The sequence below is a fragment of the Notolabrus celidotus genome, chromosome 15 (assembly GCF_009762535.1).
Source record: "Notolabrus celidotus isolate fNotCel1 chromosome 15, fNotCel1.pri, whole genome shotgun sequence".
NCBI classification, from domain to species: domain Eukaryota; kingdom Metazoa; phylum Chordata; class Actinopteri; order Labriformes; family Labridae; genus Notolabrus; species Notolabrus celidotus.
In genome coordinates this window covers 19,268,963-19,292,151 of record NC_048286.1, presented here as the reverse complement: position 1 = coordinate 19,292,151, position 23,189 = coordinate 19,268,963, and the positions used below count along the sequence as shown (strand labels likewise).

Sequence of the window (23,189 nt, the reverse complement as noted above, 5' to 3'; positions counted from 1 at the left end):
TCTTGTTTTTGGAGAGGCATTTTTTCCAGTGTAGCACCTTTCATACATAAAAAAAACAAAAGCAGCCCAAAGTGCTTCACAGCACCCGGAAAGGTGTTGGTTGGTTCGGGGGGTGTTGGAGTTGTACATGTATGTGTTTGTACATGTACTAACTTGCTCAAAAAATTTGAAAAAAGTATGAATAATGTTTAAAAAGAAAAGAAAACGCCTGCTAACTGCCTTAAAGTCATACATATCTTTAATGGCATCGTTAGGTACCATAAGTTGTGTCTTTGGACAAACATCTTTTTGACTTCTTTAAGAATTAAGTTTAGAGGATTTAATTTTGCTACTGTATTGTGTTACCTTGTGAAGTCAGGAATGATATAAAGGATCATGGTATTTTAACTTTAGTAGTTAAACAAATGTTATTAATTTACATGTGTGCGCACACTTACTTCATGCTACTCCTGCATAAGTCTGTGCCCCATTTGGGCCACCCAATTAAAAAAAGTCTGGACACGTCCCTGGGTTAGCTTCCACCTGCATTATAAATCTTCAGAAAAGTTCTATTTCATTGCCAGTCAACTTGACATGTTGTGTCAAACTTTAGTTTTTATCACAGCCAGAGCACTTCCTCCCAGCACTGCACCACAATGCATTCTTAATGTTGCCTGTCTGTTTCCTTCACCAGCATGACTGTTGGTGTAGGGTAACCGTTTGCTGCCAGTGCCAAATGTCTGATAAAAAAGATTAATGGACTGTCTGACATGACATGACATTGTTTTTTTCTGTCTGTGTGTAAATGTGCACTTAATGAACCCTGGATTCCTTCTACATGGCTGAGAGTGAATGCAGAGAAATCGTCCCACAAGTATCGGTAAGAGGAATGTTTGTGGTTTTGATCAGCCCCAGCCACAGTATAGAGGATATAAATCACAGTCAACAAAAAGAGCGGTGCGAGTTGCTCAATCTGAGTATGAAACAATCTGGCAGGTTTGATATACAGTTTTCTTGTTCACACAATGGCTCGTTAAAACATCACCATCATGATAGATAAATCCCTTAATTAAATACAAGGTTTAACAGTCGTAAGAGACATAAATAAGTTAAGACTGTTATTCTTTCTTAATGGTTGCTATCTTAAATCTGTAATGTCCTCATTAAAAAGTGGTTTGGTTGGTTGGTTGATTGAGTCATGTAATCTGTTTTATCATCCACATATTTTTGGTTCAAAGATCAATGTATCATTAATAGTAATTAGGTCAGCTTCATCATAAATGAAGCTGCTTTACATCTCAATCGCCTTCATCCTTTCAAATCACGCAAAGTCACTATTTGGTTTGAGAAGAATATTTCATCAGAACATCACTCTGCTGGGAGTTTAATAAAATATCATATAAAGATGATCTTCAGCACCACTTTCACGTCAAAAAAACACAATACAGAAAATAACTTAGAACCAAACTGAGATGCCATCAAACAAACAACTTTATAGAGAATAGAATGTACCTTATTAATCACTGAAGGGAAATTCAGGTGTCTGGCAGATACAATTATAAAAATCACATAAAACAAGTAATTCAGGTGTCTGTCAGCTCATGTCCCATTGGCTAGAGAGTTATGAAGCCTCATGGCTGCAGGGATGAATGATTTTCTGTATCTCTCAGTCCTGCAGCATAAGTTAAAACTCCATCATTACACCTATCGTCTTTGATTCATGGTATTCTTAAACCACATTTTTACTGATGAGACAGGACAAATGTATTGATACAGAAAGAAAATCTTTATTGATGTTTCTCTTACACAATTCAACCATGACATTCAATTCAACATACTACAGTTTATAAAAATCCAAAGCTTTCTCGCCGTACGGCAAAGGTCATCTGAGTAGAAGGTGACAAGGGCAAAACATCACATCATACACACAATTAGAAAAGTTTATGTCAAAGAATAAGATCAGTTCCCCAATCTTTTTTTAAGGCACTTGGGCAGTGTTTCGCGATGAACAGGTTTAAGCCCCCATGTTGCAAACACTCTTTTTAATCCATTGGCATTCCTCAACAAAGTCACCTTTGGGATTAAAACAAATCCACTTCGGCTTATGTCTGAATTCCCATAAAAAAAAAAATCCATCAATCAGGTTTCAACACTCATCTTCTCAGAGTTTAATTTAAGGCATGTTATTTGCATTTGGGAGTCAAAATGTCTCAGCCACAAACAGTCCCACAACTCACCACAACAAGCAAATCAAATAAAAATCAATAAACACAGTCTGATCCAAGTAAACAATGTGTGAAAGCCTCTACATTGATAGTAATAAAAATCCAAACATCAACATAGCAAGACAATGTTTTGTGTAAATACTCAGTGAGATCACAGACGCACACACACTCAAATTCTCTCTCTCTCTCTCTCTCTCTCTCCCTCTCTCATTGTTTTTCTAACTCCCGTTATTTTGCTTTACAGCTTTCTAGCCTGTGAGCCTCCTCTTGCTGTGGCCTCCTGACTTACCCGAAGTATGTTACTCTGTGAAGGAGTGTTGATGTGCCTCAGGTTGTTTTCTTTCAAGCCTGCTAGGAAACCCAACTCTGGACCAATCTTTCTAAGAAAAAGCCTGCAGGATGATTTAGGCTGCGATACCTCACCTGTTTTTCTCATTTTGACTGACAGAGAGTAACAAACATCAAACTCACTGTTTCCCAGATTTTTTGGTTTTAATCTAAAGGAACACTCTATCACCCCCTCTTGAAAGTGTTTTCTTTTAGCAATTTGTGTTGTTTTGTTTAAATTTAAGAGCAATGCAGGTAGCGACCAACAGGAGGAGCTGACAGGCTCTTTTAGTGTCTCTTTCATACGTCACATGAAAGCAAAGAACATTTACTGATACAGTAAAAAGACAGGAAATAATAATAATCCTACAATTCTACATTTAACAGAATTCTGTCAAAGTGCACAATTGGGGCTCTCCGTTACAGAAAAACACATTACACAACCAAGAAAGAAATACATTTAAATACGAGTTAAACATTAAAATCATATTCACAGCAACATCTCTAGTCTATCAACACTTAATGTAGTAAAAGTGACTTTCACTGACCACAAGCCACATCATCCAAAATCTATATCATTTAGAACCTGTGCGTGGAATAGCACTGCTACACACGCCACCTTAGCTGACTAGTAAACAAGCACACACTCAAACACACCTGGAGGTTTCTATGGTTACCCCGAGTTACATGTTTACATGCAAGTGCACAGGTGAGAGGTGCCACCTTGAGTGGGAAAGGTTCTGTAGACAGAAGTTAGAAGAATTCTTTGAAACACCTACTTGGCTCCAATACACCCAGACCGAGTCATAAAAGTCACACATATATACACACATACCAAACATGCACACCACTTATATTCAGAGCAGTCTTCGAGTTTGATCTACAAAGGCTTCTCACATCTACTAAAACAACCCACAAAGCCCAGGACACCAATGAACTATGATCTATAAAAAACAGACACACTAAAGCTATGTATAATACAGTAAACATTCAGTTATAAAAAAAATACAAACAAGTATAACTTAAAAAAATAAAAAATAAAATGTCAGTATTGAGTGTAATAAAAATAATAACAATAATGACAATGGAGCAAAAATAAAGCTTAAAAAGGAGATAGCAATATAATAGGATATGAGGGGGTGATGGCACAGCTGGAGCAGGGAGAAGAGGAAACGCACACGGGAAGTGGAAGCAGGTGATAAGAGGAGGGATGTGAGGAAAAAGGAAGTAAGAGCTAGTAGTGGCTATGCTCCAATATTTCAGTACAGCCTCTGCTTTTTATCTCTTTTGAAAGCCTCGCTCTGGGTCAACCGGCCAGAGAAATTTGTACTTGTGACCACTGATGATGATGTGGAGGAGCAGCTGTCTGACTGTTCCCCACTTTATCATCAGGTTGATTCAGTATCAATAAAAAAGAGTTAAAAAACAGAGGACTTGTGGATCATCCTTGGTACATTCTTGCGTGGACATTTTTAAATGTATGTCTCAAAGCATTGATTTTGTTCATCAGCATTATGTGTGATCGTTCTAGCTCATCAGGGACCTAGATCTCAGGAGGAAGTTAGCACAGTAACCATGTGGGGAAGTTCACTTTATAACTGATAGCATCATGACTAAACTCAGTTATTACCTGGCTTATTAATACTACATTCTGATTGGTCAAACTCCTATAACAACAGTGATTAATACTCAATTGTGAAAGCATTAACCAACAGCAACAATGTTACAAGTTGTGACATTTGTCTCATTTATGTTTAAAGATGCACTAACTGCAACGCTCCGAGAAGAAAGACAGCTGAGTGAAGACAGGAATGTCACCATAAATATTGCTGACATTCACCCTGTCTGACGTTACCCTAAGGAACTACTTTTCAGCTGCACAAACACATCATTGTTAAAGTGATAAAATCATCTTTGAATCAAGAGTTGGTGCAATTTTGTTTGTCTTTAGTTGACTGCCAGGTAATAAGTGAAATAATGTATATTATGAAGATTGGACTGTACTGAGGACTGTATTCATCAGATGGAAAAAGGATGAAAGGTCTGCAAAAAGCAAAATCTTGCATTTAAAATACATTCATATTATTGATATGTTATCTGAAGTTTAGGAAGTTTCACTTAAATACTCTTTTTTCATTTAAAAAAGAAATCATGTATGTTTGATGAGTGACCATTTACATATTGTTTACATATCTGAACCATCACTTCACAACATTGTGCAGTTATTACCAAGGTAAGATGTATCATCATGCTCACTTCCACAGAGGGGTTTTCACTCTAGTACAGAGCAGCACAAGATTTGGGGAACCATTCTGAGTATTGCTACATGACGCTGAGAGAAAATAAATTAGCTCACCAGTACTTGCTTTGACAGAAGTGTGTTTGTGCTGTGCATGGGATGAACTTAAAGAGGGTAAGGTTTTAAAGAGTCAGAGTTCTTTAGTGCTCCCATGTGCGGGAGTGTGTGCGGGTTTCATGTGAGTTGGTTTGTGGTCAGAGCCTGTGGTACTTGTCGTTGTAGCGGTGGATGGTTACACAGCCATGGTAGGAGATTGGCCGTGGCATTGCCGCCACACCTGTGATGATGCCTGATGCTGGGTCGTAACACAGGATGGTGTCTGTTGCTTCGCCGTTTTCCCCTCTGCCCCCGAGGATGAAGATCTTACCATTGCACACTGACATGCCACAGCTCTCCTGCAGGGACAGCCAGACGGAAAATTAAAGGTTAGGAATTAGGATTGAAGTCAAACAGTTTGTTCTTTGAGTGCTCTTCATCTGCACTTCATCTCTTTACCTGTTTGTTAAAAGTGTGAACCACATGGATCCAGTAGTCCTCTGCAGGGTCGTAGCAGAATATGGACTTTGTGAGACCTCCACACACATAGACGAGGTTGTTGAGGGACACTGCTGTGATGCAACGCTTGGCGATGGGGATGTTGGCCCGCAGTAACCACGTGTCTGTCTCTGGATCGTAGCACTGGACCTGTGACATACAGTGACATGTAGTTAGTTGTGTTTCACTGAAAAGAAACAAGTGTACAGCACACTCATTATTTATCTCCAATTCAGACTGAAACAGGCAGTTGAAGTCTGAGTCTGTGGTTTCTCTTACTGGACTGTTGGCTAATATAAGCTTCTCTCTTTATGTGGTTGAGCACACAATTCAATCATTCTGCCAACCACTTCCTTTTTAAAACTGCCTCCTCTCAAACAGTGTCATCTCTGAACACAGTTAACACAAACAACACTGTCCACTTCCACTCCAACACGACAATACGTTTCTGGGATCTGAGTGCACCAGCTCGTCAGAAGGCACCAGAGATAAGAAGTTCAGAAGAAGTGGTGCCTGCATGAACTCTTAAACCATCACACACAGTCTGCTACAAAGCTAGAAACAGAGATAGATTGTTGAGATGTATCTTATCAAACGGATTCACTGCCTGCGCAGACACAAAAACATACCAGTGATCAAACGAAGGGGAGGAAAAATGCTTCTCCAGAAATTGAGGTTCCTAAGAAAAGCGCCGTCTTCCTGTATACCAGGAGCGACGCTGCTGACAGTGTAATCAACTGAAACTACTCCAGGGTAGCATGTCAAGTCATGATCTCTTCGGTTATGTAAAAACAGTATGATGCGTTGGCACCATGGGTTGGCACATATCCTCCATGATGATGAATGACGTCATATTGAAATCCCTTATAATTATCTTTGCCTTCAATCCACCCTACAGTCTTTCGCTTGGTATCTCACTGTGTATGTTTTTGTTTTGAGTCACAATGGTTGATCTCTTTCCTGTTCCTTTCCTTTTTCTATCAGGAATGACTCATAGCATGTCACTGTCAACTGATTTAATAACAACATTTCAATCAATGACTGATTGTTGTGAAATAAAACCTGAAATAAAGCACAGCTTGATATTTGGCATGTAGATGAAGACAAGAAAGACGAAGAAATACCTGTTAAGTAGACAAGTAAACTGACAATGTTTACAATGATGTTGCATTTAAAGACGTCATTTCTGTTTTTGTACTGGAACTCTCACAAGCGGGGGCTTTAAAAGTTTGGTAAAAAAAAAAGAGACATTTAAAGCAGATGTCTTTCTCACAACATGCAGAGCTTAACCTCAAAGCTTGTTGCAATTAAAACACAAGCGAGACACTCTGTCTCATGCATCACAGTGTCATTTTAAACACTTCCTCCCTATACATCAAAAAGTCAAGTCAGACAACCCACCTAAAGGTCACTTTGAAAAAAAAGTTCCTTGACTCCCTTAGCTGTAATCACTGAAAACAGGTTACCTGGGACAAAAAGCACCTCTCCTGTCACCACTATGTGTTTAAGGTGCATTTTTCAGTGCGTGGTTAGCGGAAGCACACATCTGTTTCCCACCTTGTCTGAACAGGTATCGTCGTCGGGCCCTCCTCCGATGACAAAGAGCTTGCCTGCACAGCTGGCCACAGCCGGAGAGCTGACCGCCTCTTTCATGGGAGCCACCTCAGTCCAGCGGTTGGAGAAGGAGTCGTAACACTCCACGCTGCTCAGGCGGCTCTGCCCATCGTAGCCACCCACGGCGTAGACCTGAGGGCAGACACACAAAGGCATTTTGATTAAAGACAAGCCACATAGCAATACTCTCAACTGAGAATGTTGTGGGAAATTACATGTTATGTGACATATATTTTCACACACACAAATGTTAATTTCTAAAGAGATGTTTGTATTTAAGCTCACTACTTCCTGAGTGTCACTAACAGTTTCTACATCAGCAGGGCGAGAACCAGTTCATCAGGTGCAGGAGAAAGATGACGTACTGCTTCTGAAGAGCATCATCATTGTCCTTGTTGTTCTTATTCTGTCAACACTAATAGCAGCAGTATATGACGCTAACATTGAGCCTTGGAGTTAAGCCTAACTCCACTCAGAAAAAACAACACCTTGAGGCATAGCAGCAGTTAGGAACTCTCTGTGTTAATATGGTCTGTTCATGTCCAATACATTTCTGTTCAATATATGATCAACAGGCGGTTGACAACTTAGTTCTTTTCTTTTTCTTTTCTATAATATTTTTATTCCAGGTACACTTTTAGAACTCCTAATGAGAAATACAGAACTGTTGGTACTTTGCCAACCTGCTGGGGTGCAGAGTATGACCCAATAAGGAAGAATTTTGAACGTGTGCCACCATGAAGGAATGATATAAATTGTAATGGTAAAAAAAGAGGCCTTAAAAAGTGAGTTAAAAATCTAGAGTCCTGTTAAATTTGTGCTCAACAACACTTCCTGGAAGAGCGTCACGTGTTTTGATTACATACTAAGCAGCACTACTGGTTATTCGGTGCCAATCAGGCTGATCTTATGCAAGAGAAACCCTTTGGGCTGTTAAGTCTGAAGCATAAACAAGAACAGAGGAGAGAGAGAGAGAGAGAGAAAGAGAGAGAGAAAGAGAGAGAGAGAGAGAGAGAGAGAGAGAGGCACAAAGATAGATGGAGGGAGAAGAAAAAAAAGGAACAAGAAGACAGAAGTGGATGGGTTCATAGATATTTGCATTCATCACCTGCCCTGACTGATAGCACTGCCGCCTTTTTTAACGGAAAAAGTGATTCAAACACAAACAAAACACAACCCTTAACGTTAGATCAGGGGGTGAATCCAAAGTACTGTTGCTTCTCTTTGTCTTCTTGAATATGTTTGTTAAGTAAAGGACTAAAAAGAAAGATCAAGTGTGTACGCAGCACAGAGTAATAAAGCCAAATGAGTGCAGGGTGAACATGTTAAGAGATGTTTTATGAGGATTTTTTCTTTATAGGCTTTGAAGGATTAGTTCACTTATTATTTTCCACTTTCATGTGATTCGAAGCGAAGCAGGTTTTATTTGGCAGGGTTTGAGGGTTCCTTCCATTGCCACGAAACACTGAGATACAGTTAGTTGTTTTTTTTCTGCGACAGCTCTGTGTTTTTCTGGGAACAGAGTCTCAGACTTTGTTGTGAACTACTCATTGGAACTACTTGTGATCAAAATGAATCCTAGAGTGACACAGTAAGAGTAATGGTTTTGGATTATTATAGGAAATCTGTCCATCATATCACTAAAAAGTACATTTTTTAGATTTTAGGTGAACTGATCCTTTAAAGCTCCATTGACACTACCCAGACACCAGCTTTTGGAAGAGGTACAAAGTGGGGGTTGGGAGGAACTAGCACTCTGCTCAACAGACTTGACACTGCACTCGCTCAATAAAACAGCCCGCATGCTTTCAATGCGGCATGATAAATGTAAGCGCATTAATATAGGCACTTTCACATCAGCTTGAGGATCTTTGCACATACATTATACTGACTTAAGGTATGTGGATATCACATACACACTAAGCCAAATGTAATTCACGACTCTCTGTGGACACACTTGCCAACCACTGAATAGGCACATTCACGGTTTATTTTATCGCCACGTTCAAACCCAGATGAAGGCTGGGTGATTAACGGTTTCCTTAACATGAAGAGAACTGAGAAGCTCAGGGGTCACAAGGAAAACGCAGAGACTTCAGGAGGAGACTAACAGACAGAGGGACAGACTGTCAGGCAGACAAAGAGGGAAAGAGAGAGAGAGAGAGAGAGAGAGAGAGAGAGAGAGAGAGGAGGAAAAGTTACGATAGACGAGAACAGCTGCCTTTACAGCAGGGAGGGGAAAAACAAGCGGTGACCTATTTTTTAGTGCTTATGCTCTACGGAAACAAGACTAGTCGAACAGGACTCCGTGCAGGACAATGACAAGTGTTTGTGGCTAAAGGCAGTTAGTCTGAAGAGCAAAGAGCAAGTGGATGAATGTAGTACAGTGAAGGTCTACACACGAATGGTTAAACAAATGTAGGTGTGCTTATTGTATGTGTGCAGTTGAAAAAAACAGGATTTGTCAACTGAACATGCAAACGTGTGGAACACTGATTAAGTGGAAGTCAGCTCTGAGGTCTTTCCGTGAAAGCCTGAATAAGCATACATGCTGATTATGAAACTTGTTTCAAAAAAACAAATGTTCATTTTTTTTAATGAACATTTGTAGTTATGGATCTGACCCATTGCTGTTAATTAGGCCTCAAATGGTGCGACTGTGTTATTTGTTTATTTGTTGTGTTTTCATGACTATACTGTCTTATTGTTTGTTGATTCTGTGAACAGACCCTTTTGGCATATGCATTTCCCCCACAGGGGATCATTAAAGTTCTATAAAGTTCTCTAATCTTGTTTACAACTCTCAACCTCATTTCTTCATACTCTCAGCAGGAGCATCAGTGCTGCACATCAAAACGGGAAATTACAGATTGAAAGAGGAAACGGCTGGATCCAAAGTCAGGGGGAGGGGGAACCAAAATCTGAAGAAGAATGCCAACATAGATGGAAATATCTTTAACAGACAGATAACTTTATGATTCTGAGCTCAGGACAGATACAACCCAAAAATGAAAATAACAAAACAATTCACTGGAATAGCATTTTACTGAGTAATGTACCAAGACAGTGGAATGTAAGATAAGATCAATTACAGGGTTCTGGCGAAAAATTGTAAACCAAAAAACTTCTTATAGTTACTATCTTGTGGTATAAAACCGGAAACAGCCAACACCAGAAAGTCTGTAAAAAATGGGTTTGGAGGGGAAGGACAGAAGTAAAAAGAAAAGCACATGTGTTTGACAGATACAGGAAGTGGTTGGAGACAAGAGACTCTCCTGGGATAGGAGAACCCTGAAGAATGTGTTTTTAAAGAAAGGGTTATGGAGTGCAAGTCGATACTAATGTACTGTGAAGCAATTTACACATTGTACCTCTGCTTCTTACTTGTGTGTCATTTCTGGCTTGTAAAGTTGCATAAGTTGGATATAAGTTTAGAAATATTTACAACGTTAAAACTTAAAACTTTCACTATCTCGAGTCATTTTGGCATGACAGTGTTAAGTCAGCTGCAGAATCAGATACAGTGTCACTGAAATTAGGTTCTTTAAATGTTCTGTGATTGCATATTAGTGTCAAAACAACGTCAGTTCATCATGTTTCCCTGTACTGTCCTTGACACAAGAGTTACTTCGGAGTTAATTGATGACTTTTATAGCCAGCGTGTGACTAACCAAGTGATTACCTCATTGTTGTGAAAGTAGTGTGTAGTTTGAATGTGCACACATGTTTGTTGTTTCTGTGGCAAGGCAACTAGGAATTTGGGGTTTTGTTTAGAAGAAATACAAAATTCAATACAGATTGGCCACAAGCGGACTTTCAAAAACTTAAAAACACAGAGCTGCTACGGATGACAAGTTCCCCTACAGAGTCTTGCCCTTTCTGCCAAAGTAAATACAGCTTGATTTTAGCCTAAAGGTTTCCAAGTACTTCCCTTGCACTTGTGTTCATGTCCTTCAAATGTGTACACACATGTGAATGTGGTAGCCTGAGTCATCCTTGTTTATGCTCTGCAAGCTTTAACCAAGACAATTGTAGTTGTTCTTTCTTTCGCAATACTAAGAAGAGGTAATTGTAATTCACAAACCTCTCAGGAGGTAAGCATGCCACTGTTTTACAAGTGCTCAACATATGTTTAGCAGTAAGTTTGTCTTTAAAATGCAAATGCTACAAATGTAAAAGTTGTGCGACAAAGACTTGGCTTTCTAGTTGAGTAACAGGTTACAAACATGACACTTAATCTAATGATAGAGTTTTCTTTCTTCTGAGAAGAATCCAGCATGCCACAGGAACACGAACAGCCCTGTTCAGTATATATTTACAGAGTATGTGTGAATTACCTCTATGTATGCAAATCCAGTGTGTGTTTACAGGCTTATCAGGGGTTACAGCAGCCATGTATGGCCACTTCAGGCATACAGTATGTGGCTGCAAAGGGACACATGAAACATAATAAGTTAGACTAAGCTAAGCCTGAACTTGGAAGTGTGTGTTGCTGGCACACATCCAATAAACTCCAGCTGACCTCAAACAGGGCTGTCCAACTATCCTTGTATTACAGGCTTTAAATAGTAACGGCTTTAAAGTAGGGGTAGTCATCGAGGATTCATGAGCAGCTCACGTGTAGGCATCGACTTCACTCAAATGTTAAACCAAACTGGTGTCAGATCTATTTTATTAAACCAACACTACTTATAGTTTATAGTTTAGTTCAAATAAAGTTAAACTTCCTTCTCTTTGTTGAACCTGCACATATGTCCAGGATGTGAGAGATGAGCTGGCAACAGTCATTTTCAAACCGAGAGGGGAACAAACAGATGAGTCAGGCGCTAACAAAATATAAGGCTGTTACTTGTCAAAGGTTCCCTTTTTGGAAAAGACAGTTGAGAGAGTAAAGGGTGACTGAGAGCTCTTTGTGTGGCCTCCTTCATGACACTGTTGAGTGTGATCAGATACCAAATGTCAATCACTGCACCATACACAAGACCTTCTGTGTGTTTAAGAATGCCTGCAGGTAAGAGAGCGTGGGGTGTGATGACGCATGTAGTTGTAAAACATATGAACGGAAGTTGTTAAGAAGCTTCATGGAGCACATGTTTACTGTGTACTGCCTGTTTGTACTATACACCAGGTTTAAATATAAAATACTTATGCATGCATTGTCATCCTGTTCCTCTGATTACAAACCTGCATCAAGTTTTAGTGAGTATCTAACCTGCCTTTCACATTACTGTGTGTCTGTGTTGTATACTTGTGGGTCCGAAGAAACTGCAACAAGCACAAAGCTATACTCTATCAAAAACTCACTGAAAAACATCCTCATACATTCTTTGGCACGTCCAAGAGGACCAGTCCTTTCTGATGCAGCTATCTAGTGTTGGGATGCTGCCAATGAGTGAAGTCTGATACTGAATAAATCAAATCCTCAGACAGAGGCATCCGCTGTGGACTTTCCATGCACCTTGTTGGGATTTTTTTATGACTCTTGGTTCCCTGCTTACCTTTCCCAGCAGGACGCCCATCTTGTGTCTCCAGCGGCCTTTGTTCAGAGAAGCCACTCTGATCCACAGGTTGAGCTGGGAGTTGTACATCCACACGTCACGGCTGTTTATACGACCCCCTGTGAACAGAAGAGGACAAAGGTAACTCAGAATAGTTAATACTCAAGATAAAAGTTATGACGGTTTCATGTCCAGTTAGACCAACAGGACCAATCAGTCTCTTCAGTGGCTGATCTAACATAAATGAGAAGGTTCAAAGTAATCCCTTGACTTTGTTTGGCGAACAACCAGTTTGAGATAGTGACTTTGTGTTAAAGAAATGTGCTATCTCCTATATGAGGCCGAGTCGTAAGTGTGTTATTTGACTTTGACCTGAGCTGGGTCTCCAGAGTTCATCTAGCAAATAAAAGGTTTCCTGACACACACACACACACACACACACACACACACACACACACACACACACACACACACACACACACACACACAAACACATATACAAACATACGCACGTTAGCTATCTAAAGAAAAACATACGCACTCTTAGTCTAAGGTTTTAGTGTGTATGCACAGGTGTAGATTCAGAACTACTACAAAGAGTCTCGTCTGTTGTCCCTGCACATGCATGCGCTATAAGAAGTCAGTCACCCAACTAGGTTACAGTGTAACCCAGACACATATCCAACAAGCCAGGGCATGTTCCTTGTCTGTCTCTCGTGCACGAAACCCCCCCAATCCAAACACATCATCACAAAACGCACAGCACAAAGGAGAGATAAGGACTTGATCAAAAGTAGGTCAACTGATCAAAACCTTTAGGTAGGCAGACATACAAATATACATATATATCAGTGCAACCAAGAGTATTTCAAAATACTGTGTGTTATTGTGACCAATAAACTGCTCCAGTTTCAGTTATCTGCTGGTATTTTTTTCAAGCAATACGCCCAGAAGAAGTATATCTTTGAGCACGGATGAAACATGGATGCCAACTAGACTCAATCACATGAACAGGAATGTCGCTGACAACCTGTGTTATTTCACACTGAGGCTTAAATTGATCATACTGTCATGATATCAGTTAATAAAACACAGATTATGACAATGAAGGAGAAGAGGCCTGCCTTCAAACCACACCTCTCTTTTTAATGAAAGCTCACTAAAGCTCAGTGCCCCGCAGAGCAAAAGAGATCTTTACTAAACTTCTGTTGCAGAAAGCTAGATGTTATACTCTGTTACTCTATAGGCTCAAATATATGCACTCAAATGCACTAGTTGAAGAGACCAAAGCTTGATCCGTAAGGCAACTGGACTGGTGGATTACCATGACCTGGATGACTGAGAACCTTCCCAGACTAGTTGAAGAGACGTTGAAGTGACAGGGTATGAGAAAAAGGTGGAGCTCCAAGCTTTTAGGGGTTTATTGCCTTGCTAAAGTGCAATAAACATGTCCATCTACCAGTTTACACTACATCCTGAACTGAGGCCATCCTCCAGTCAAGACTTCAGCTAATGCTGCCTCTGTGGAGAGCAGTTTCCTACCAAGCAGCTGGAATCAATGCATTATGATTTCCTGAAATATAAATAGAACATTTTCTTAAATTATCACATCCTGTTTCTGCAATTCCTTATAGGTTGTTTTGTTTGCACAGGCACAGAGGGTTATATAGAGAAAGAAAGCCTGCCAGTGTAAACAAAGATGTCTGTGCCCGTTCTGTATTCATATGTATACAAAGAGAAGTTTTTTTCTCCATTGTTAGCTAGCCGACAGACCAGACAGGTGGGTGCAGATATTAGACACGTGTTTCATCCTAACAATAAAACAGCACCTGCTTGAAAGGTCATCTGACTATGCATATAAGTCACTGGTTGTACATGTCATGTCTCAATTATTTCAAATGACACTGTCGAAGACACACGGAAGCAGACAAGTGAAAGAAGTAGGTGGCAGCATGTGTCTGCTTGATAGCGCCAGAGTCTGACAAGTCTGCTGCCCTCCAGGCTTCTGCTCCTAAAGATTTGCATAAAGAAAACACGTTGATGGGGAATGCACATACTCAAAAGACAGCTGGAAGGCCTGTTAGAAAAAGACTACCTTCAGAATGCAGTATTTTCTGACTAAGTACTTCCACCGGTCAAGTCCCACTAGGCTAGACATGGAACAACAGTGCTGCTAATCACAGAGTCTTGAACAACAAGAGGCTGTGACTGTGGGAGTAATCAGTGTGATTTGTGTGACAGCTTTCTAGAAGTTAAACATAGCTCTCAGTTATGTACGGTTTCATTCCTAATACAAATGTGACTATGACATGCAAGCATTTGTAGAGTGTGACGCATGCACTAGTGTTTGGATGCTCATCATGAACAGATAAGATCATTTATTAGATCATTGATTTTAATCTGTAATCTGAAGTTGTCTGTAATTCTTTATGATGCTAATCCAGCATGCTCGCTCTACATCAACAAAAGGGCAACAATCAAATGAACGTTAGAAAGTCAGCATTGGTCGGAGTCCCTGTTGCTGTAAAAAAAAACAAAGAGGTTTGGTATACTCAATGGAGTGTCCTATTTAAGACCACAGCTAAGAGCAGCTGTGCTGGGGACTGGACGCCCTCCAAGGTATTTGCAGCAGTTCCCAGTGTGAAGAGAGGGGCAGACAGTCAGAATGGAGGTTTGTGTGGGAATGTCATTTGTGCGAGATAAAAATAAAGCTGAGAAAAAGGGGATTAAATGTTCCAGGCAGATGGAGCAACAGCAAAAGAATATGCAGCAACAAAGATCATAATAACCTATAAAGATGTATGTTTTGAATGTGTGTGAGACGGAGAGATGGGAGGGAGGAGGGGAGGTGTTGACTTTTCCATGCAGAGCTTGAGGGTGGATTGATAGCGAACACGTGAGGACTTGGCCCAGTGAGCGCATAAAAAAGCATAAACACAGCAGCAGGCTTTTGCTGAAGGGAAGAACATTTTTTTTCTCCACTTTATATCTACCTCAGCATTTTTTGTAATCTTCTTTCTACCTTTCAACTGCTGTTCTGTCTAGTGCTTGTTTTCTAGCTCATAGGAAGCGTGTTTGAGCATGAGTTGTCCTCGCATGCACATTTAAACTTCTGTCAGGGTGTATTCATGAAAGTAAGTTCACAAATCCATCACCATCCACCTTCATGCCCTTCATCCTACAACTGTCCAGAACTGTAACTTACTCACAGCATGTTTACACCAGTGTTTGACTTTAGCAGCTGCCTTCACCCTGACTTCATGAGCTAGGACGAATGATGTAATACTTTTATAATCAAGATTTGTTTTGTACCAAAGGAGGCTTACGCCATATTTGGCACCTTCTCATCCAAAATCGCAGGGACCCTGCCAGGAAGCAGTGAAAACTGTGATATCTCAGTTTAGGTTCTATTTGAAGCTGAAGTATATGTGCAGCACTGAAAAAGTGATTTACATTTATTCTGTATATCATTAATAACATCTCAGCCCACTTGTGATGTGCACAATAAAATAAGAATGTTTGATTGCTGCATAAAGGAGGTCCTTGAAAGCTGTTGAACGGATGTAAAAGGTGGTGACCTCAATGATTGGCTAATAGGAAGTGAGAAGGTCTGAACTGGCCAATAAAAGCTTGACTCAGTTTGGCGTGTGATCCAGATGTCGCTCTCATATTTTCCTTCAGCTCCAGCAGGCTGTAGCTGTAAAAATAACACAGGGCAAACAGCCACCACGGCCTTTCCTGCCACTCTACTGGAGGACTGGACGGCAGGCAAAGATCACACACACAAACAACATCCCCTGAGAGTTTTCGGGTAAAAAACTTACAACACTTATTACAAGAAACTGTTTTTTTTTTTGTAACATCCAAGACCACACTGAGGTCAACCACAGGAGACAGTGTAATGGTTTTGTTATCCAAGCTAAAAACTCTCTTAAGGAGTGGATTTAAAGCTGCTAAAGACTCGATCATTTTTTTAAGTGTAGAAAAACAACATCTCATGCCAAAGCTAACTCCAGAAAATGTATACATATTTAGAATGTAATACATGCTTGTGTAAGTTTTGTTTTGGCTTTTTTATGTTTGTATTTTGGCTTTTTTTATGTTTGTATTTTAAGCCTTGATGACGCCATGCTATTATAAATTCGTAACAAATGTGTTGCATCTTACCTGACACCAGGATGTCATTGCGGAGGGCACAGACTGCATATTCAGACTTGGTGAACTCAGGTAGTTTGGCCAGGGATTTCCACTCTCCTGTGACTGGATCATAGCACTCAGTGTACGGCAGGTTGAAGCCCCCCACTCTCTCACAGCCACCAACCACCACAATCACCTCAGAGAAGCCAGTCGACCTGCAAGGGGGAGGGGGAGGCAGAGGAGGAAACATGGAAAAGTGAGTGATGACTGAGAATAACATCATGTTTGAAGCTATAATAAAAACACAAACACAAGAATGTGTTTTCAGAGGCTTTTCCAGGAATGCTGAGATTCCAGACACGGCATGCAATTATAAACTATACACATGTATACCCCAACAAAGGGTATGAAAGAAAATAAATACATGTCAACACTTGAAGGGACTCTTTAATTACAGAAGGTAGAAAAGTGTACGAGGGCAGGAAACAGAGTGGTGTTTTCCAGAGGAATAGCTACACTTATCTTCCAGGCAAAGTTCACTTTACAATGCAGGTATCAATCTTGGGTAAAACAAAAACAAACTAAAGTGAAGCTGGATTTCCATGATCACAAAGCTTTCTACTTGACTGTTCAACTCAAGCCCTGGATATGACAACATTTCCTGCAGGGGTTCTGATCAACAGCAGTTTCTCATATTTTTGTTACATTAGACAGTAATGATGCTGGATAAATAAAATAAGCTGAAGGGCTTTTTAAAATCAGGGATAAAAGTATACAGATGGATGATATTATGGGAAATATTGGAAATGTTTGCACTGCAATGAAAACTGACATTATCTATCTACTGTATGCTGTGCACTGACTTTGCCATGATATTTACTAGAGGTGTGAAAAAATGTCGATACAGCAATATATCGCGATACGTTGACCTCCAATATGATATCGATATTTCAACTCTTAATATCAATATTTTTGTAATAATAAAAATTCACATTTTAGCCGAGTTGGAACTAAAATACGACTTCAGTATTTCAAAAACAATAAAGTGGAAAAGTTGTTTTCAATCAAACAGTTTTGACTTAATTTGTCCTTTCAATTTTGAGTAATATTGTGTGATTTACATAAACACCATCTCTATTTTTTTCTGAGTTAACTGTGTAGAATATCGCAATACATCACAATATTGTGATGTTGTGATATATCATGATACTATCGTATCGTGACCTAAGTATCGTGTTGCGTATCGTAAAGGTTAATGGCAATACTCACCCCTAATATCTACACAAAGGTGCTCAGAAGACTATTTCCTTAAAAATTAACTTTATGTTATTTGTTTGTTACAGTATTATTTATCTTCTATTTATCAAACATTGTCAATAAATTCTATGTGTAAAACCAGACAGTGCAGAGAGTACTGTAAACCATGAAGCCAGAGCATGCTTCATGGAGAGATTATTCAATTACAAAACTGTCACAGACATTTTTCTCATTTGTCTCATCAACAATTTTTTTGATTTTCAGCACAAATAGAAAAAACATATAAGTCAATACCAATATCTTCTGATAATATCAGCCAAACTTTATATTAGCTGCGCTCCAACAGAGGCTGTAAGTGTTTATCTCTATAGAAATTCTAGATACCACTTGTACTAAGATTGTGGCCAAAATTTTTTTTTGCACTTTCACCCACTTTGTCTGTTTACTCAGTCTAAGCCAGAGTATAGATCAGACACAAGTCGGAGATTAAAGTGGTTATACAGGCTCTTAACCATCTAAGAGACAGCCTAGCCCCATAGGTGGTTCAGCTCTGTGTGTATGGGTGTGCAGGCTGTGTATGAGTGTGTGTAATTAATTAAATTCTACAGACTCCCAAAAGGGCCCAGTGTAGACACAGGAAGGGAAGAACCCAGCATCTGTTTTGAGCAGGAGCAGATTTTGCCCTCAGGGCAAACGGTGCAGACAGTGCGGGGACTAAGCTGAAGCCTGATTGGCCTACTGATCTGCGCAGATCTGCCTGGATACTGACACAATACACCTGAAGTACACAACAAACTGCTTTGATACCAGCCAACTGTTCATCAGCACTGTACCCATTTTAACCCTGAGAGCAAGCCAAACACACAGGAGCAGCTGTGCTGTGGTCTGTTGTACAGCAGGGTGGCATATGGTCGATTTTTTTTAATCTCATTCATAAGGTTTCAGTCAACACCAGCCTTTGTCCTTTATAAAACAATGCATCCAAGTGGACGCTTCACGCCACACACAAACACAAACACAAACAAACGTACACAAAGACAGGAAAGGGGTGTGCATTTAGTAAATAGGTGAACAGGGACACTTTGAACACGAACACGTCAGCAAGGTGAGTTACACTGCTGGTATGACAACAAGACTGAACATTTCATGATTGCTGTTGCTTGCGTCACATCATTTTTTTCCCTTCCAGCCAACCAGTGTGTGTGCGAACATGCCCTGCCTCCCTCATTATCATTTCCATTTCAGAATAGTGTTTCAAAACATAAGCTCAGTCAAAGACACATTTGTCTGATCAGCACAATAACACTCTGTCTCTCTCTTTTCTCTCTCTCCTACACACACACACACACAAGGAACAACAACACTGCTGGGAGCATCAGGTTCATGTACAAGTCATAACTCTAACTATACAAAGTGGGATTACAGATCCACTAACTGCTAAAAATGACATGTCACTGTCACCTCTGTCATTAAAGATGTATTTATGTTTAAACCCAACAAGAAAAACAGGCTTTGGGAAAGGTAGAAAGGATCAAATAAAATCAGCATTCTCTGATAACAGAAAAGAACTGGGGCACAACAAAACTGTCATCAGTCACGTGACTGCTCCACAACATAACTTACAAGTCACACTGCCTCCGCAACAATCAGTGTCAGTGTTTCTGCTGATCTCTGGTAACATCTAGGTTACCGGCTGCCTTCCTCATAACTAGAACATCAACATTTTAGTTACCTGCGTGGACGAGTTCTTGGTGACATCATTTCATTTCCAAGCACGTGGTAGCGTCTGGCCTCGTGCAGAAGCTGGTAGCACTCGGGAGCATTCTGAATGAGCTGATCTCCCTCCACAGTCTGGACAAAGTAGTTAGGGTGCAGAAGAGGCAGACGGACGTGGTGGAGCAGAGCCTTCAACATGGGCTTTCTGTGCTCCACGCCGTGATACACCCACCGCATCACTGCCTCAAACACCACCTCCTCCTTCCCGATAGACAGCTCATCGCTGGCAGTGTACTCCTCCAGCTCTTCCTTGCGCAGGTCCAGGAACTCCTCGTGCTGAGCCACCTCTGCAAAGTTGGCCAGGGCGTAGCTGCGGCAGCGGCTGGCAAGCTGCTTCAAGGAATGGGCGTCTGCAAAGCGCTGGATGCCCAGGCAGTTGCACGGGTCCAGTTGGTCCTCCAAGAACTTGGCACAGGCATCTCTCAGCGTGTAGATCTGAAAGAGGCTGGAGGTCTCAAAGAGGAACTGCACATTCTCTGTGGTGATCTTGGCGCGTCCGGTGTAGACGTAGGTGAGGAAGGAGTCCATCGCCTCAGCGAGAATGCCGTTTATCTCAACCAACATCTCTCGGCTCTCGCGGTGATCATTGCAGAACATGGCTCTGAAGTAGGAAGAGCAGGCAGAGAGAACAGCACGATGGCAAGGGAACTCTCTGCCCTGGACGCTGATCACTACATCAGTGAAGAGCCGGCAGTCACGGAACTCGTTGAATACCTGCAGGACGCCCTCTGAGTGGGATGCGCCAGAGCAGAAGTCCAAGACATCAGGGGCAACTGAAGTTTTGGACTCAACTTCAAACACCTTAGGATAAAACAATGTGTGGAAAAAAAGGTCAAATATTCCATTTTAATAAGTTGTGACAGAAAGATAGGAAACAAGAGAATGTGTTGTAATTATGACAGCACCTTGCGTTTGACAGCTGGTGAGTCTCTGATCCCAGAGTCCTCCCTGTTCATCCTTCTGCCAAGAATCAACACCATGGCTGCCACCTTCTAGACCTTTTCCAAGTCCTTGGGATGACCAGAGGAGAAGAGACAGCAGCACAGTACCATTAGAAGAAATATCTATGAAAACACAGCATTATACTTCTATCCTGGCAATGTTTTACAATCTTAGGGAAGAGGAACCTAGTTGGGTCACTGTTGTACAAATTTAAAACACTCCTCACAGAAGCACAAACAAAAACAAAAAATGTGTAGTAAAGAAAGAAAACATGTGACTCCCACAAATAGTTTATTAAAGCCTGTGGGGCAGCACTTAGAGCTGGGGCTGGTAGTCACGGAAAACTAGCATGAATTTGAATCTCGTGTTTCCTCCGGACTCCATATAAACACTAAAACATTATCATAGTGAAAGTTAAAAACACAAACAAACATGAAATGTATGCGCAGGAGGCAGAACGGTAGGACGGGATTTGATTGTCATAATTTGGCTCCTGATGGCAGGGATTGGTTGGTGTTGTCCCAGGTTTACTCCGGCTGTAGATAGCGTTTTTTTTCTCTGCTCTTTTTTAAGAACACATTATGTATTGATTGCCATCGGGACAGAAAGATAATTTTAACCAGTATAACAAAAAGTGTATCTAAATCTGATTACCAACCCTAGCTTTAAAAGTCTTACATCACCATTTAGAAAACAACATAGTTTCAAGCACTGAAATCTGGGCAGCAGTCTTATCTGCATAACAGTTCTCCCAACCCATCACTACTTAAAAACAGTTGTGCCCTGCAGCACAATGAACTGCGTGAGACGGAAGATGATTCAGACAGGAGGGAGGTTGAGCAACTGTTGGAAGGCCAACCTACATGTCAGTCAGGTTTGTTTGTTTTGAAAGAAGAGTGGGGGCAGGAACGCTATCAGACACTATATAATCATTGTGTGATCATCTAGTGTAAAGAAAGTACGCCACAGATAACACTGAGTCTTATTTTTTTAACCTGTAGTCTCGTGTTATTTGCCTCTTTCAGAAAGGAAGGACTTAACCCTTCTGTTATGTGCAGCATAAAAATATGGGCAGCATGTGACAGAAGAGGTGTTCATTTATCAACATCACTTCATAAAAAAAATAAAAAGAAATGTTAAATAAAATGAACAAAGATCTATGTCATGTAAAGCTATTTTATTTATATTTAGGGCTTTCCAATATACAATAAAACAAGTTTTAACATTAATTTAAATGAAAAATTTGTGAGTTATCCTCATTGAACCATGATCTGTGAGAATTAAAGAAAACCAATGGACTAAATCTTGATTTAAATGGTTCGTAATGGAGTTGATTTAAAAAAAAATCTGACTCAGATTTTTTGGGGTTCTGACACTTTTAGATGATTGAATATGCACCGGGTCAAATTGACCCAGCAACATTATTGCTGTTCCAGAGAAACAAACACAAAAGAAGGGTTACAGCAAAACAACAAGGTGCCCCATGAGTGATGCTTTGTTCAGATCCACATCTTTCATCGTATGTATATTTAAAACAGCTGATGCTCAGGTACTCTGAGCTATAAGACCTAAAGACATCTGACTCCTATCTATGGCCATACTTCCTCTGTTACTGTTGGTAGCAGGTCCAGCCTTTGCTCCAATGAAGTCATTTATCTCAGGTTATTTTTAACCCTGTGGCTCAGCCTCTGCAGGCTCAGCCTTTTCATGTGTTATTTGCCAGCAACAGCAGCAACACCTCCTGGAAGTCATGTTATAAGTCTAAAGGGACAGGTTTAGCCAGAGGTGTCTGACGCATGAAAAGTTGACTTTGTGACTAATACCCCCTGAGGAGAAAGAAAATCAAGGATAAGATAATTATGCTGCTAAATTTAGTAAATAAAGCAGACTTTGTTGTTTTATTCTATGATGGCTTGCTGCTAATTGGTTAAAAATAGAACAAATACAAATAGTATAACAAACAATACTTATAATGTGCTGCAATGTTTCAACTTTAAAATTAGCAAGTGTTGAAATTATGCGTAATATATAAGTGTAAAAGTATAATTTTCAAAAAGTAAATTGTGTTATATATTACAGATATCTTTGTGCTTCCGTTAATAAGACAAAGGACACTGCCTCGCCTACCGTTAGCCTTGAAAACGTCCTTTAAAAAGTCGCTGCTTTACTCTATAAACTACAAACAACACATAACTCTAAATGTAACATTCACACACCTTAACAACACTGTTTTATGGATAAAGTTACCTTGTGCAGAAATTCCCAGATGAAGTTTCCTCTTCAGTTACAAGTGTAGAAAAAACTGATCAAAATAACTCTTCCTCCTGAAAAAAAAAGTTTGTCAGTACCTTTAAAAATACTCCCCCTGATCTATTTAAGGACAACTAAGCAGGCTGCTGTAAACTCGGGACATTTTGAATTTCAGGGATGACAAAAACAAAGAGCTCTCTCTAGCTAACAGTAAACACAGAACCCATATATACTTGTCTTCTGAAAAAAAACACAAAATCCAGCCCACTGTACCTCTTCGGAGTCATGCTGCATTCTGGGTAATGGAGTTCCAACCAAAGTATTGCGCCTGTCTGTTTGTTGAATGAGACT

At 40.2% G+C, this 23,189-nt stretch overlaps 1 protein-coding gene across 1 annotated transcript; it reads right to left on the bottom strand.

Moving 5' to 3' along the window:
- Nucleotides 1-1,746: 1,746 nt before the first annotated feature.
- On the bottom strand, nucleotides 1,747-23,085 carry klhl24a (kelch-like family member 24a). The gene is made up of 8 exons (XM_034703490.1): nucleotides 22,836-23,085; nucleotides 20,552-20,656; nucleotides 19,603-20,447; nucleotides 16,644-16,828; nucleotides 12,477-12,595; nucleotides 6,922-7,110; nucleotides 5,326-5,514; nucleotides 1,747-5,225 (listed from the first exon to the last, which is right to left on the bottom strand). The coding sequence occupies exons 2-8, from the start codon at nucleotides 20,624-20,626 to the stop codon at nucleotides 5,025-5,027; spliced, it is 1,803 nt and encodes a 600-aa protein (XP_034559381.1). The 5' UTR covers nucleotides 20,627-20,656; nucleotides 22,836-23,085; the 3' UTR covers nucleotides 1,747-5,024.
- Nucleotides 23,086-23,189: the final 104 nt, after the last annotated feature.